The sequence below is a fragment of the Nicotiana tomentosiformis genome, chromosome 5 (assembly GCF_000390325.3).
Source record: "Nicotiana tomentosiformis chromosome 5, ASM39032v3, whole genome shotgun sequence".
Classification (NCBI taxonomy): Eukaryota; Viridiplantae; Streptophyta; class Magnoliopsida; order Solanales; family Solanaceae; genus Nicotiana; species Nicotiana tomentosiformis.
The window spans coordinates 42576813-42595397 of NC_090816.1; the positions used below are offsets into that span (position 1 = coordinate 42576813).

The following is an 18585-nucleotide window of genomic DNA, read 5'->3' on the forward strand; positions in this document are numbered from 1 at the left end:
CGAAGAAGGACTCGCAATTTTGGTACCTGACAAACTTGAGGCATGTTGCAAATGCGACACTAACTTCGCATTTGCGAAGTCTGCTCCTCTCGCAAATGCGACCACATGATCGTAATTGCAAACTTACCCATTCCCAGCCTTGCATCCTAGTTGCGGTGAGGCATCGCAATTGCGATACATGCCCCCTACTGTGCTCATCGCAAATGCGAGGGTGGTGATCGCAATTGCTATAACTGGAGCACCAGCACACCAGCAACCCAAAATGGTTTCAATCCAATCTGAAACACATTTGAAACTCACCCGAGCTCTCGGGGCTCCAAACCAAATATTCACACAGGTCTAAAAACATCATACAAACTCACTCTTGCGATCAAAACACCAAAATAACATATAGAACTATGAATCAAAGATCAAAATGTATGAAATTCAAAAGAAAACTCAAGAACCTCTAGGATCATAACCAAGCATCTGAATCCTATCAAACTAACTCCGAATTGCACCAAATTTTGTAGACAAGTTTCAAATAACAAAACATACCTATTCCAAGTTCCAAAACATAAATCAAAACCCAATACCCATAAAGTCAACCTATAATCAAACCTAGGAAATTTCCAAACATTCAAATTGCTAACTTTCGACAAAACAAGTCAACTCAACCTAGGGACCTCCGAATTCAATTTCGGGCGTATGCCCAACTCCAAAATCATAGTACGGACCTACCAGAATATCCAAAAATGCCAATCCGGGGTCGTTTATCCAAAATATTGACCGTGGTCAACTCTAGTCTAATTTTAGTCGAAATTCTCATTTTCTTCAAAATTTCACACAAAAGCTTTTAGAAAAGCTACACAGACCACACACGCAAACCAAGAAATATCAAAATGAAACTAATAGAGGTCTCGATTCGTGAAAATTAAGGCTAAAACTCAAAACGACCTATCGGGTCATCATATGTATCCTCTAATTTTGTCTTGAGGTTTTGAATTATTACCTTGTTAGTCGACTCTTGGCCATTAGCATTTGGATGGTATGGAGATGATGTGATCCTTTTAATCTTTAATCCCTATATGAATTTTATAACTTTGGAACCTATGAATTGTGGTCAATTGTCACAAGCAATTTCTTTTGGCACTCCAAACCGGCAAATAATGTGATCTCAAATGAAATCAATCACCTCTAATTCTCAAACCTTTTTGAAAGCACATGCTTCAATTCATGAGCTTTTGAGTTTTTTATTTAGATGTGTATTCCGAATATAACCAAATAAAAATCAATCCTCTAGATAAGGAAAGGACTTCTTTTATTATAGACAGGGGGGGACTTACTGCTATAAGATTATGCCATTTGATTTGAAGAATGCTGGAGCTACATACCAAAGATTGGTGACCAAAATATTTCAAGAATACTAGGGAAAAACCATGGAAGTCTACATTGATGACATAGTGGTAGAATTAGCACGAGCGGGAAACAATTTCCAGCATTTAAATGAAACCTTTGAGATACTCCGCAAATATAACATGAAGTTGATCCCGGAGAAATGCGCCTTTGGTGTGGCCTCAGGTAAATTTTTAGTTTATCTTGTTTCTAACAGAGGGATCGAAGTGAATCCCGCTCGAATCAAGGAAATCGAAGAAATGTCCGATGTGCTCACAAGCAAAAAGGAAGTATAAAGGTTAACAAGCAGAGTAGCAGCTATGGGGAGATTTATATCTAAATCCTTAGAGAATTGTTATAACTTCTCTTTGATATTGAAAAAATATAATCAATTTGAATGGACTGACAAATGTCAACAAGCTTTGAAGGATTTTAATTCAAATTTGTCAAAACCGCCCCTGTTATCAAAATCAAGATACAGAGAAATGTTACTCGTCTACTTAGCTGTATCGTAGGTTGCAGTAAGTGCGGTGTTGGTGCGAGAAGATAAAGGTAAGAAATATCTAATTTATTATGTTAGTAAATCTTTGTTGGAGGATGAAACATGGTATCCTCATTTAGAAAAACTTGTACTAGCAATGATAATGGCATCAAGAAAGTTACGACCTTATTTTCAATGTCATTCCATTTCTGTTGTAATTGATTTTCCGTTAAGGAATATACTGCATAAACATGAGTTATCATAGAGATTAGCTAAATGGGCCATAGAGCTTAGTGAATATGATATTATCGATCAACCTAGAACCTCCATAAAGTCACAGGTACTAGCAGATTTCTCCTACTTCCTGATGTTGAAAAAGAGGTACGAGTATTTACTGGATCTAATTTGGGAACTTGGACCTTATATACTGACGGGTCCTCAAATATAAAAGGAGCAGGTTTGTGTATTGGTTTAATTTCACATCCATGAGAGTTTATTAGGCAAGCAATAAAGTGCTACCCAATTACTAATAATGAAGTCGAGTACGAAGCAATAATTGTAGGCCTGGAACTTGAAAGAGAATTGGGGATTGAGCAAGTTGAAATCAAAAGTGACCCACATCTTGTAGTGAATCAAATGCAAGGGAATTACGTAGCTAGAGAGACACGAATGAAACAATATTTAGAAAAAGTGCGAGAACTACTGCGACAGTTCCAAGCATGTGAGGCTGTTCAAATACCAAGGCAAGAGAATGCAGAAGCTGATGCATTAGCAAATCTGGGGTCCAGGGCTGATGTGTCAATAGCATAAAATGCAATCGTGGTGCACTTGTTTCATTCAGCCCTTGATCAAGTCAAGAACGAGGTAAATTTCAATAATTTAATATGGGATAGGAGAAATGAATTTGTGAACTATCTGCAGTATGGGATTTTACCTGAGAATAAGAAGAAATACCATTTATTGAGAATGAAAGCTACTCAATATTGCTTAATAGAAGGCAATTTGTATCGCAAAATGTTCAGGGGACCCTTAGTGCAGTGTCTTGGTCCATCACAAATTGAATATGTGATGCATGAAGTACATGAAGGACATTGTGAAAATTACGGTGGAGGAAGGTCATTGGTAAAGACGCTAATAAGAGTAGGATATTATTGGCTAAAAATGGAAGACGAAGCGAAACATTTTGGAAGACGGTGCGATAAATGTCAACGGTATACAAACAATATGAATCAACTGGTAGAGTTGCTTCATTAAATCATAACACCGCGACTGCTTATGAAGTGGGAAATGGATATTGTAGGTCCTCTACCTCAAGCATCAGGGAATGTACGATTTTTATTAGTTTTAACTAATTATTTTTCTAAGTGCATAGAAGCAAGTGCCTTTAAATAATTACGAGAGAAAGAGTTTGTTGATTTTATTTGGAGGAATATAATATGTCAATTTGGAGTCCCAAGGGAAATCGTATGCGATAATATGCCACAATTCGTGGGTGCAAAGGTTACTGATTTTGTTAAAAGGTAAAAAATTAAACGAATTACTTCAGCACAATATCATCATGTGGCCAATGGACAAGTTGAATCGACAAATATAATCATTGTCAATAATATAAAGAAACAGTTAGAAGAATCAAAAGGCAGGTGGCCTGAAGTGCTACCTGGGGTGCCTTGGGCTTATAGGACAATGACGAAAATAAGCACGGGGGAAACTCCATTTTCGCTTGTTTATGGTACTGAGGCACTAATTCCAGTGGAAATAGGAGAGCCAAGCATAAGGTTCGAGCATAAAAATGAAGAAGAACTTCGTACAAATTTAGATTTGACAGAGGAGAGAAGGATAGCAACTTTGATATGAATGGCAGCACAAAAACAAAGGATTGAGCAATTTTACAACCGAAAGGTGAACCTTCGATATTTCAAGATTGGGGATGTTGTCCTTAAGAAAGTGTTTCGATCAACACATGTAGAAAATGCAGAGAAATTGGGTCCAAATTGGGAAGGCCCGTATCGAGTTAAAGGCATTGCTGGAAAAGGAGCATATGAACTGGAGACCATGGATGGGAAAGTGTTACCTTCCAGTTGGATTGCTGTTCACTTGAAGATATACTACTTTTGAGCAAGTACCCACGGTCAAGTATCTTAAATTTTCATTTTTTATTTGTTCATTTGAATTTTACTAACTATTTTGGATGATAGGAAGCTAGCCCATACCAGATGATGACATTACACCCAAAAGGCACGCAAAATACTTAATTATTCCTAGTCTAGGTTATAACAATTCTGATAGAAAGGGGTCAACAGTCATCATCTAAAACGTTACCTCCGAGTCCCGTATGTATTTTCTTTTTCAGAGAAAGTAACAAAGAGAGGAGTTGTGTCATGACCCAATTCTCCCTATAGGCCATGATGGCGCCCAACGTTGCTGTTAGGCAAGCCCACGGTGAACTATCTATTTAATTTCTCATTTCATTACTTTTGAAATCATGAATTTTAATTAAAGAAACAAAGTATAGAAAGCCATGGTGTTAGAAAGCATAAATAAAACATAAAAATGAAATAGTGATAATATTAGGCAAAAACCATAAACATCTATTAGAGCTTCCCAAAACCCGGTGTTACAAGTGCACGAGCAATCTAGTAGAATGTACAAACCACTACAACTAGTATCTGAAATGAAATAAACATAAATATAAAATGCAGCAGGAAGGAAACTCCGGGTTCTGCAGATCAGAGCATGGGGGAGCAGCTCACCACTGAGTCTTCGGATAATGTGGATGCGCGCCCGAACAGACACCAGATGTACCTACCTCAGTACCTGCACAATTTGTGCCGAAGTTTAGCATGAGTATGTAAATCAACACATAACTAGTAAGTATCTAGTCTAACCTCGAAGAAGTAGTGACGAGGGGTCGACAATAACACTTACTAGTGATCAATAAATAAAGTACATAAATTATAAATAGGCATGAAACACAATAATAATAATAGAATAAGAAATAGTAAATAACTTATCATTTAACATAATATCAATTTAAAATCCCAAAATATCACATGCCATCTCAACAAATAAGAACCATCAAATAAATATCAAATCTCTAGTCATGAAGGAAATATCATGTATATTCGGATCAAACAACTACAACGAAAGCATAATTTTTACCAACAATCAAGTATTCCGCCAAAACTCAAGGTAATAAAACTTGGCCTAGCATAATCCCTAATCACATTACAATTATAAATTTAAGTAGTTGGAAACATCCTCTCTATCCTCGCAAGGAAGAGGTAAGGTTTGTGTACACACAACCCTCCCCAGACCCCACAGTGTGGGATAATACTGGATATGTTATTGTTGGTACTAACAGATTGAGTTCAAATAATACAAATATTGTATGATAAAGTCCTAAATCTATCCGAACATGAACATGATTTTAGCTACATACGGACAATCATCACATTGTGTATACGTAGCACCCACAACTAGTAACAAATAACAATTTAAGCACCTACGGGGATAATTCCCTCTTACAAGATTAGGCAAGAGATTACCTTGTTTTCAAGTCCTCTTCTTGGCCCTCAAACCACACTAGTAGATTCAAAATAAGGCCGAGCAACCCGAAACTAGTCAAAAGTCATAAAAACTTATCAATATATGCTAAAAAATTCATAATTCATCTATTAGAGTAATTACCCAACCCAAGTCAGAAAGTTCCTAAAATTCACCCTCAGGCCCACGTGCCTGAATTTCGGAAATTTTCGTACATAAATTTTACCCATGACCTTATGAACTCAAATATATAATTTTTACTCAAATCCATAATCAATTTCGTGGTCTAATCCCAATTTTACCAAACCCTAGGTTTTTCAACATAATCCTATAAGTTTCACAATTTCCATGTTAAAATCTACCCATAATCTATGTATTAAACTTGCATTAGGTATAAATCACTTAGCTCAAGACCCTAGGTGAAACTCCCTCTCCAAGAAGCACTAAAATAGGCCAAACTAATGTGAAATAAGAGAAAATGAGCCTAAGTCTCGATTTTAAAACACAATTCTGCCCAACGACCCTTCTTCGCGATCACGGAGGTACCTTCACGATCGCGAAGGTAAAGTTGACAATTCCCAACTTTTCCCCTTTGTGAATGCGACAGAGGCCTCGCGATCGCGAAGGCTAACCTGGACAACCTTTCGCGAACGTGAGCTCCCCTTTGCGAATGCGAAGGCTACCAGCCTGCCATCCCCTAGCCTCAACTTCTTTTCGCGATCGCGACCTACTCTGCACGAACATGAAGCTTCACAATCCCCTCCCTTTGCGAGTGTGGACAGGTCTTCCCGAACGTGAAGCAAAAAATCTCCCCCAGACTAAATCATTCATCGCGAACGCGAGACACCCTCAGCGTTCGCAAAGAAGGAAACGTGCACCAGTAATATCTGCAATTTGGAATTAACTCCGGGTGGTCTAAAACGTACCCGAGCCACCCGGGAACCCGTCCAATTGCACCAATAAGTTCATAAACATAATACAGACCTACACAAAGCCTAGGAACACATAAAACAATATCAAAACTAAGAATTGCACCCTAAAACCAAATTAATCAACTTTTGAACTTCAAACTTCCTCAACTAGCTTCGAACACGACGAATCATGCTTAGACAACTCGGAATGACGCCAAATTTTATGCACACGTCACAAATCACAATACGAACATATTCCTAGGCTCGGAATCCCAAACGGACATTGTTAAAACCAAAGTCTACTTCAAACAAAATTTAAGCAACTCTAAAACCTTCATGGTGCCAACTTTCAACGTTAAGCACTGAAATGCTTCCGGATCACCCGAAACGCGATCCGAACACACGCCCAAGTTCAAAATAAACATACAAACTTATTGGTACCTTCAATCCCAGTTTCCAGGTCATTTACTCAAAATATTGACTCAAGTCAAACTTAGCCACCTTAGGCCACTATTAAGGAACTAAGTGTCCGACTCTAACCCGAACCCTTACAAAACCAAAACAATCATCCTTGCAAGTCATAAAACAGTAAAAGCACGGACTGGAAGTCTTAAATAGGGGAACGGGGATCTAGAAAGCAAAATGACCGATCATGTCCTTACATTCTCCACCTCTTAAACAAATATCCGTCCTCGAACGGGTCTAGAATCATACTCGGAGTGATGAATAAGTGTGGATATATGCTCTACATGTTCTCATCGGTCTCTCAAGTCACCTCCTCGACCGATTGACCCCTTCACCAGACCTTTACCGCTGAAATCTTCTTAGACCTGAACTGTCGGACTTGCCTGTCAATAATAGCAACTGGCTCCTCCTCAGAACCCAAGCTCTCATCTAGATGAACTGTACTGTAATCTAACACATGTGACATGTCACATGTCAGCATGGAACATCTAGGGCATAGACACTTGAAAAACTGCATGAACTCCCGATAGACTGGGAGGAAAAGTATGCCTTAAGCAACCTATCCAATTTGCTCCAACACCTCAAATGGACCGATAAACCTCGGACTCAGCTTGCCCTTCTTTCCAAACCTCTTGATACCCTTCATTGGCGAGAGTTTCAAGAGAACTTTCTCACCTCCCATAAATAATAAATCACGCTCTTTCTCATTCGTATAATGCTTTTTCCTGGACTAAGCTATGCGAAGTCTCTCCTGTATCAACTTTACCTTATCCAAGGCATCCTTTACCAAATCAGTACCATATAACCTAGCCTCGCCGTGCTCAAGCCAATTGATGGGGGAACGATATCGTTGACCATGCAAGGCCTCAAATAGAGCCATCTCAATGATTGACTGAAAATGTTGTTATAAGAAAACTCGGCCAAAGGTAAGAATCGATCACACTACCCTCTGAAGTCAATCACACATGCTCAGAGTAATCTTCTAAAATCTAAAATGTCCACTCTGAATGCCCGTCGGTCTGAGGATGATAGGCCATGTTGAGCTCTACCCGGCTACCTAACTCACTCTGTATAGCTCTCTATAAATGTGAAGTGAACCGGGGGCCTTTATATGAAATGATGGAAAGAGGCACGCCATGCAATCGGACTATCTCCTGAATGTAAATCTGGGCCAACCTTTCTGAATAGTACGTAGTCACCACTAGAATAGAGTGTATAGACTTGGTCAGTCTATCGATAATGACCCAAACAACATCAAATTTCCTCAATGTCCGCGGCAACCCAACTATGAAATCCATAGTGATGCACTCCCATTTTCACTCTGGAATAGATATCTACTGAAGAAGGCCGCCTGGTCTTTGTTGCTCATACTTAACATGCTGGCAATTTAGACATTTTGCCACATACTCAAATATGTTCTTCTTCATCCGCTGCCACTAGTAATGCTTCCTCTAGCCACGATTCATCTTCGTGGCACCAGGATGAATAGATTGCCGTGAACTGTGTGCCTCCTTTAGAATTGTCTCCCTCCGTTCATCAGCATTAGGAACACATAAGCGACCCTGGAGTCGCAGAACACCATCATCACCGATAGTAATCTCCCTGGCATCACACTATAGCAACGTCTCTGTAAGAACCAACAATTGCGAATCATCATACTGACGAGCCTTGATCTCTCGAATAAAGAAGAATGAGCCAAAACACATGCAAGAACTCGACTGGGCTCTGAAATATACAACCTCACAAATCTGTTAGCTAAGGACTGAATGTCCAAAGCGAATGGCCTCTCCCCTGCTGAAATGAATTCCAAACTACCCATACTCTCGGCCTTTCTGCTCAAAGCATTCGCAAACTCTTTCGCCTTGCCCGAATGATACAGTATAGTAATATCATAATCCTTCAGTAACTCAAGCCACTTGTGCTGCTTGAACAAATACTGCAAACTGCGGTAATTGGTGTAGACCTCACACGACACACCATAAAGATAATACCTCAAAATCTTGAGAGCATAAACTATCGTGGCCAAATCCAAATCATGCACAGGGTAATTCTTCTCGTGAGGCTTCAGCTGATGTGAAGCATATGTAGTTACTCGCCCCTCCTGCATCAATACACAATCCAAGCGAACACGTGAATTGTCACAATACATAGTATACATCCCTAAATCGGAGGGCAAAACTAACACTGGTGTTGTAATCTATACGGTTTTGAGCTTTTGAAAGATCGCCTCGTAATCATTAGACCATCTGAATGGAGCACCCTTGTGGGTCAATCTAGTCATAGGAGCTGCAGTAGACGAGAAACCCTCCACAAATCGATGATAATAACCTGCTAGCCCCAAGAAACTTCTAATCTCGGTCGTTGTGGTAGGATGGTGCCAACTCTAAACTGCCTCGATCATCCTGGGATCCTCCTTGATACTGTCACCTGATAATACATACCCCAGAAAAGCCACTGAATCTAACCTGAACTCACACTTGGAGAACTTAGTATATAACTTTTGTTCCCGCAAGGTCTGAAGCACTATCTTCAAATGTTGCTCGTTCTTCTCCATACTACGTGAGTAGATCAATATGTCATCAATGAAGAGAATGACACATGATTCAAGATATGGCTTGAAAACCCGATTCAACAAATCCATAAATGCCATTGGGGCTTTAGTCAAGCCGAAGGACATCACTGTAAACTTATAGTGGACATATCTAGTCCGGAAAGCTGTCTTCGGAACATCCGAAGCACGAATCTTCAATTAATGATACCGAGATCTCAAATCGATCTTAAAGAACACCCTAGAACCTTGTAACTGATCAAACAAATCATCAATGTGTGGCAACAAGTACTTATTCTTGATAGTGGCTTTGTTCAGCAGGCGGTAATCAATGCATATCCACATACTCCCATCATTTTTCTTCACAAACAATACCGGTGCACCCCAAGACGACACACTCAGCCTGATGAACCCCTTCTCAAGAAACTTATCAAGATGCTCCTTCAACTCCCTCAACTCGTTTGCAGCCATGTGATATAGTGAAATAGAGATAGGTTGGGTGCCTGGCACTAAATAAATGCTGAAATCTATACCACGATATGGTGGCATACCTAGTAGATCAGAAGGAAATATATCGGAGAACTCCTGCACCATGGGCACTGAATCAATCATGGGAGTCTCCACAGTAGTATCCAAACATAAGCCAGATAGGCCAAACAAATCTTCTCGACCATATATCGAGCCTTCAAGAAAGTGATAACCTGACTAGATGAGCCTCTCCACTCCAATCTAGGCAACTTTGGCATCTCTAAAGTAACATTCTTAGCATGACAATAAGGAATGGCATGGTATGGAGACAACCAGTCCATGCCCAGGATGACCTCAAAGTCGGTCATATCAAGCAATGGAAGATCCGCTTTGGTCTCATAACCACTGAAAGTCACAACACAGGACCGTAAACCCTATGCACAAAAATAGAATCACCCACCGATGTGGACATATATACATAAACAGCCAAGGACTCACGAGAGACATCCAGATAAGGATCAAATAGAGAAGATACATATGAATAAGTTGACGCTGAATTGAATAGTACTGAAGCATCCAAACTGCAGACAGAAATAATACATGTGATCACGTTGTCTAAGTCTACTGCATTTGGTCTCCGTCTAGATGTGCCACTTGGATGGCCTCTACCTTTTGGGATACCTATACCCACCTGCTCTCCGCCTCTGGCCGACCGGATGGGTGGTGCGACAGCTGGTGCGGTGATCATTAGATGATGGCCCTGCTGTACTACCTTGCCCCTAAGTTTGGGGCAAAACCTCCTCATATGACCAAGCTCCCGATATTCGTAGCAACCTCTCATTGCGGAAGACTGCTGACCCTGAGTCTGACCCTGATGACATAAATACCCACTAGAGGATCTCTGAATAGTCGGTGGATGGTAGGTACTCTCTAAAATAGCACTGAAGTAGGGTAGTGCTAGATAATTCTGAGCAGGCGGTGGTGCTGAATACTTGGGCCTACTAGATTGGACCCTCATGAATTGACCGTGGGCCCCAGACAGGGCACCACTAAATCCGCCAGAATCCCGAGGCCGCTTCTCCCCCATCGTATACAATCATCTTTGTCTACAAATACCCTCGATCATCCGAGATATCTCCACAACCTAATCGTATGGAGTCCCCATCTCAACCTCTCGGTCCATAGTAACCTGGATACCATAATGTAAGCCCGCAATAAACCTCATCACTCTCTCTACATCTGTGCAGAGTATCATAAGTGCATGGTGAGATAACTCAGAGAATCTCGCCTCATAATCAGTCACATACATCTGACCCGACTGGAGCCACTCGAACTGACCCCGTAACTCTTCCCTCTAAGAGGGTGGAATATCCTTCTACAAAAAGAGACAAAACTGCCACCATCTACAGGCCTTTCCCTCTACCTGAAATGTGGTGAAATCCACACCGTTAGACTCCAATATTCCCAAATTATGCAGCATGTCCCTACAAAGATTAATGAAGTCCTATGGGTCCTCATTCCACTCACCGCTAAAGACTTGAGGATGTAGCCTAGTCCATATGTCCAGTTATTTTTTATGCTCAACGATTGTGGCTGGTCTGGGCTCTAGTATAGCCGCTGCAACTGGCTGGGCCTCGCCCGCAGGTATTGCACTTGGGGTCTGTTAAATGGCAGTAGCGTACTCTGGAGCCTGAGCGGTAGGGCTCTGTGCTCCCCCTCCCGCCTGAGATGTGGCCGGATCTTCCAAAAATAACCCGACCTGAGTCATAGAATCCATGAACCGCAGCATACGGCCCATGAGCACCTGAAATCTTGGTGCAGTCATAAAATCTGTTGGGGCTGGCTCAGCTACAAATGCCTCATCCTGCTTCTCAATAATAGGATCCTCCACTATCCAGTTGTGGTACAATAGGAGCAACCCTAGGATGCCCTCGTCCTCTAGCAGGAGTTGTGGCCCTCCTTCGGCCTCTACCTCAGTCTCTAACAACCGGGGGAGCAGTTCCTCTACCGTCTGGTAAAGTCATAGCACGCGTTCTCACCATCTATAAGAGAATAAGAGAAAGAACTTAGCACAACATCAATCACATGATGGGAGATGAAGAAGGAGAAGTTTTCTAACACCCTATAGCCTCTTGAAGATAAGCACGGACGTCTATGCACCGATCCGCAAGACTCGACTAGGCTTGCTCATGACTTGTGAGACCTATGTGAACCTAGTACTCTGGTACCAAGTTGTCACGACCCAAATGCCACTATAGGCCATGATGGCGTCCATTGTCTAAAGTAAAAGATGAACAGACTAAAGTAATACCTCCATTGTCTATGTCCCACGGTGGACGCCAAATTATTTACCCGCAAATAGGTACAGTTAAATTTATAACATGGTTAATAGACACGTGAATTAAGTTGATCCGATAAAATAAAATAGCAAAGAATAAAGCGAGTAAAATAAGGATAATTTGGAGACAAGAACAAAGCGAAAATATTAATAACAATAAAATATAGCTTTATCAATGAGAGAATAACATCAACTTCTTTTTCATACAAGTATTTCGTATCCTTCAATGAGTATAAATTTCACTATTTATAGCTAATTAGAGGAGACAAGTTCCTCAAATCATGCTCCTCTTTAAGGTCAATAAACATCTCTATTTATAGCTACATAACAATTAAGAATAAATTGTATGATTTTCTATAATGACTGTTGTTATAATGATGACCTCTCCAACCGCTACCTTACTTTCAGATTCTCTTCTCCGGTCTTGTGCCTTCGGAAATTATACGATCCCGGTCACATGCTTGTAACTGGTATCAGTTATTTGCTGATTTATCTCCTACCTGTCTTCACCGCCACATCCATATTCGGGAATCATCCACCTGTCATCTGTATATTTTACCCAATACAATTATATTTTTTTCTATTATTTTTTGTGGTACTCTTTTTATTAATCCGGTCAAAAAATATCAAATAGCTATGCTTTATTTTTGTATTCTATTGTTAATTATATGTTTTATAGATATAAAAATATTATAAATATTTTTAAAATCACATGTTTTTAAAAATAATATTTTTTAAAACTTTGTATCAAGTGCACTATCGCCAGCATATATTAAAACTAAGAGAGTAATAAATTACAATGCAAAATATGTCGAGACATGCTTATTCAGACATAGATTATGTAAAATGAATTAGATATTAATAGCGTGAAATAATTAACAAGAATTCATATAGCCAATAAAATTATTGGTTAACACTTCAGACCTCCAAATCTTGAAAAGAAAATGTGCAGTTACAGAAAACATTTCCACTTTATTACAAAATGTTTTATTCTCCAAATTGGAACTTTTCGACAGTAATCAAAATTAGTAGGATCCCAAAATGAATGCCGAATATATGATGCTAAACAACAACAACAATAAATTTAATGTAATTTTATTAGTGGAGTTTGGGGAGGGTAGCATGTATGCAGCCTTACCCTACCTTGAGAAGGTAGGGAGACTATTTCAAATAGACAATCAGCTCAAGTAAAGATGAAGAAGAAGCATTAATAACAAGCATTAAAAACAACAAGATAATAAGAAAACTGAAACGAAAGAAATAATAAGTAGTAATAAAAACCTAAAAATAAAAAAATACACGACTAACACTAATTCTACTGGTATGGAGAAACAAATGTTTGACTACCTGCTAACCTTCTACCATAATTCTTGACCTCCACACCCTCCTATCGAGGGTCATGTCCTCGGTAAGCTGGAGAAGTGTCATGTCTAGACTAACCATCTCTTCGCAATATTTCTTTGGCCTACCTCTACCTCTCCTCAGACCTACCATAGCCAATCTCTCGCACCTCTTTATTAAGGCATATGTGTCTTTCCTCTTTACATGCCCGTATCATCTTAGCCTCGCTTTCCGCATTTTACCTTCCACACGGGTCACTCCAACCTTGTCCCGAATAACTTCATTCCTGATCTTATTAAATCTTATATCCCCGCACACCCACCTAGACATCCTCATTTCTTCTACTTTCATGTTTTGTGCATGTGATTTTTTGACTAGCCAACACTCTGGCTCATAGAAAAAAGTCAGTCTAACCATCACTCTGTAGGACTTACCTTTAAGTTTTAGTGGAACATTCTTATCACACAAAATGCCAGATGCAAGCATCCATTTTATCTACCCGCTCCAATACGATGTGTGATATCCTCATCAATCTCTCCATTTCCTTGGATTACTGACCCAAGGTACTTGAAACTCTCTCTCTTAGTGATGATTTAAGTAAAAAAACCTCATATCCAAATTCGCTTCATGAGTCACGTCACTGAACTTGCACTCCACGTATTCTGTCTTGGTCCTTCTCAACTTGAAATCATTAGACTCCAAGATCTGTTTCCAAACTTTCAACCTCATGTTAACACTTCTTAGCGTCTCGTAAATAAGTACTATATCATTTGCAAATAACAAGCACCATGGAACCTTTCCTTAAATGTGCCACGTCAGTATGTCTATCATCAAGACAAACAAAAACGGGCTAAGAGCTGATCCCTGGTGCAACCCCATCATAACATAAACATTTTCCGAGTATCATACAACTGTCCTTACTCAGGTCTTAGTTCCATCATACATGTCTTTAATAATCCTAATGTCAGCTACAAGGACCCATCTAGCTCCAAACACCTCCACAAACCTCCCTTGGGACTTTGGTCTATGCTTTATTCATGTTAATGAATACCATATGTGTCACGACCCAAAATCCCAATCCGTCATGATGGCGCCTAATACTCTTACTAGGCAAGCCGAACATAACCAAATAAGAACCCAAAATAACAAAATTTGCAGGAATATCATAAGTCTGAAATCTCAATATGACAAAATGCCACTAATACAAGATAAATCCTCCCCATAACTGGAAAATATGTAGTCATGAGCTCTAATACGGGAATACAAAATCCAAAATGACTAAGAGTAATACTGTTAGAAATAAAGACAACAATACATAAGAAAAGAGACGCCAAGACTGCGGACGAGAATGCAGCTCTACCTCGTCTCTCAAAAACTCAGCTCAACCAGCAAATCTGCTACTGATAACTGGTCCCAATAGTTAGATCTATACAATTATGTGCAAAGTGTATTATGAGTACAAATGATCCCATGTACTCAATAAGTGTAGTAACTAACCTCGACGAGGTAAAATAAGCAAGAATTATAAGTGATACCTGCTATAACCTATACAGTTTCATCAATTTAATAGGTACGGAACAATGATGTGATCAAGTATAAAGCACAGAAGGAACTATTTGTGTGTGTGTGTGTGTACAATTACTCAAGTACTCCGCTCAGTAAATGATTCAATATATAAGGGTGATAAGCAAATGAATCAGGTAAATATCTATTGAAGTTGCAAGTAGAGATGAAATGCAAATCCAAATAACACTAACCAGACTTTCCTCAATCTTTCCTTATTTGTACCAAACCACTGAACAGTTTTACTCAATATCCGCATGTACAACATCAAGAGAGAAACATGAGAGGGTGACCCTAGGGGGATGGATCCATATCCGCACGTTGCACGGACAACTCACGTGTTAACAACATAAATCGCCCAGACAACACACGTGCCAATAATATTACTATTTGGATCCGTACGGATAACTCACGTGCATCAGGGACAACTCACATGCAGCACGGACAACTCACGTGCAAATAATATCAAAAGCACGGACAACTCACATGCCACAATCACAATGCACCCTGCGTAGTCACACGCTACCAGTGCATCTCATAACACAGAGAAAAAATATATAAGATAATACATGTACATGATCAATGATATATCAAGTTTCATACTCCTGTACTGGTATAACTAACATGGTATGGTGTAGGCATGTGCAATATATGCTATAACACCTAAAACAGAAAATTTCATCATGGAATAAGAATTTATCAGTTTCAACCTAGAAAATAACCTCAATGAAATCACAAATGTGATATAATTAGCTCACGAGGGAGGGGGGGGGGGTTACAAATAAGAGGAACTTCTCAGGTTGAAGCGTAAAAATCTATTCAAGGCATGCCATATATTAAGCACTACCCCGAGCATGTAAATATTTCCCGGTGCACGCATATGGTCTCAACCCCACACATATGCGCCACTCATAGCACGTAGCTATCACAAATAATTCAGGCAACTAGTGCCCCGAACAAGTTTAGATAAGATACTTAATTACCTCAAGCAAGCGAGTCACTCCTCTAACAAGCCTTGCCCACCTGAATCAAACTCCGGACGAACCGAATCTAGATAATAAAAGTCATATGAATCGAATCCAAATGATATAGCTAAGGTCTTTAACCAATGTCAAAAAGTCAACCCCGGGTTCGTACCTCGGAACCCGACAAAATTCACATATTTCGAACACCAATTCAATTATGAGTTCAAGCATACCAATATAATCCAAATCCATCCACAAATCGACTCCCAAACCCTCAAATCTCCCTCTCCAACAACATACTCAGAAAATCTCCAAATCCCATCTTAGATTCATGAAAATTAGGAGTAATAATCAATGGGTAATTAATATCTAACACTAAAATCGAATAAACATCACTTACCTCTTCAACTGGGATGAGAAATACTCCAAAAATTGCCTAAGACTGAGATTCACAATTCCAAAAATGAGAAAATAATGAAACCCTTAGATTTTAATAAGAATGCTAGTGATTTCGAACTTGCGCCCACATGCCCGCTTCTGCGGTCAAAGGTGTGCTTCTGTGCTTTCGGCTTAAACTCTGCCCCACCACATCTGTGGTCCAGAACCCGCTTTTGCAGGTCCACATCTGTGGCTAATGCCATTCTAGTCGTCTTTCGTATATGCAGACCTTCCCTCACACCTGCGGACGCATTTTTGCGCACCTACGTCCGCTTCTGTGGGCTCCCCTGCCCTGTTCACCTTCCGCATCTGCAAAATTTTCCCTGGAGCCCCCAATTTCGCTTCTGCAAGCCTTCAGCCTCACATGTGCCTCCGCATCTGCGGCCAAGCCCTTTGCATATGTGATTACACCAGAAGCCTCACAACTTCAGCAATGCTTTAAGTCCAAAACTTGATCCTTCAACCATCTGAAACACACCCGAGACCCGGGACCCCATCCAAACATACCAACAAGTTCTAATACACAATACAAATTCGGTTGAAGCCTCAAATTACATCAAATAACACCAAAACCATGAATCGCACATTGACTCAAGCCTTATGAAATAATGAACTTCCAACTTCTAAAACTAATGCCGAATCATATCAAACCAATTCCGAATGACCTAAAATTTTGCACACAAGTCATAAATGACACAACAGACCTACTTCAATCCCCTAAACCTAAATCCAAACCCGATATCAACAAAGTCAACTCCCGGTCAAACCTCTCAATCTTCCAAACATTCAACTTTCCAATTTTAGCCAAAAATCATCAAATCAACCCACGAGCCTCCAAATCAACATCCGGACATATGCCTAAGTCCAAAATCATCATATTAAGCTATTGGAATCATCAAAACTCCATTACGGAGTCGTTTACAAAAAGTCAAACTCCGGCCAACTCTTCCAACTTAAGCTTCAAACCATGGAACTAAGTATCCCAATTTACTCCAGAACATCCCCAGAACCAACCCAACCACCCCGGAAAGTCACATAACCACAAATAAACATAGAAGAAGCAGTAAATGAGGAAACAAGACTATAATACACAAAACCACCGGCCGGGCCGTTACATTCTCCCCCTCTTAAACAAACATTCGTTCTCGAACAGGTTTAGAATCATACTTGGAGTCTCAAATAGGTATGGATATCGGCTCTGCATCTCCCGCTCGTCCTCCCAAGTGGCCTCCTAGGCTGGCTAACCTCTCCAATAAACCTTCACTTATGAAATATCCTTTTATGTCAACTTTCAAACCTACCGATCCAAAATGGCCACCGGCACTACATCATAAGTCAAGTTCCCATGTAACTGAACCGTGCTGAAGTCCAACTGTTATACCCCATATTTTCGTACGTGAAAGTACGCAATAAGTAAATTGATAAAATCTCGAAAATGAGATAATACATCCCGCATTTTCGTACGTTAAAGTTTCGTCGCAAGTTAATCGATGTAAGTTCGAGAATGAGATTATTTTGAGATTATAAGCATTATGCTATTTCAAACAAGTGATGAGTAAATCCGTGAAGGTGAGAGGGTAAGTAAATTGAATAAAATAAATTTCGTAGAAGTTTGACATATTGGGATAAAATACGGTCCGAGCTAAAATATCCGATATTTATGGACTAGTACTATACAAGGTACCACATGGCCATGATGGTAAGGTGTATAAGGTGTGTTAAAAGTAAGTAGTATTTTAAGTAATTAGAGATAATTCTTAATTATATGGGTAATTGGTTGATTATTGGTTAATAGGATATTAATTAGTTAAATAATGAATTAGTGATTAATTAAGAGTTTGGATAAACTCTTGAACCTAACGTGGCAGCCAAGAGCAAAGTTAGATATGACTCTTAATCCATATAATAATTTGGCACATTAAGAGAATTTTGTGGCTTAGTCATCTTAAAAAGTGGTCCCCACACCACCAAGACTTGAAAATCTCTCTAATTCACAAAATTGGATGCTTACAACTACTATGTAATGTGTAAGGCTTAAGCAAAGATAAGAATTTGCATTAGCAACGTGAGTGACTTCATTCTTTCATACAAAGACATCTTCCTAAGTTATTAAGTGAGATGTTTGTATTTGCTAAGTGATGGATGAAACT

The 18585-nt window shown here is 39.7% G+C and overlaps 2 protein-coding genes across 2 annotated transcripts; one reads left to right on the plus strand and one right to left on the minus strand.

Moving 5' to 3' along the window:
• The first annotated feature begins 1418 nt into the window (after positions 1 to 1418).
• On the plus strand, positions 1419 to 3709 carry LOC138892244 (uncharacterized). Its single transcript, XM_070175948.1, has 2 exons — positions 1419 to 1560; positions 3402 to 3709. Exons 1-2 carry the CDS (start codon positions 1419 to 1421, stop codon positions 3707 to 3709), a joined length of 450 nt encoding a protein of 149 aa, XP_070032049.1.
• Positions 3710 to 7105: 3396 nt separating this feature from the next.
• LOC138892245 (uncharacterized) lies at positions 7106 to 10877 on the minus strand. Its single transcript, XM_070175949.1, has 6 exons — positions 10269 to 10877; positions 10024 to 10224; positions 9563 to 9907; positions 8514 to 8875; positions 8252 to 8376; positions 7106 to 7224 (listed from the first exon to the last, which is right to left on the minus strand). Exons 1-6 carry the CDS (start codon positions 10875 to 10877, stop codon positions 7106 to 7108), a joined length of 1761 nt encoding a protein of 586 aa, XP_070032050.1.
• Positions 10878 to 18585: the final 7708 nt, after the last annotated feature.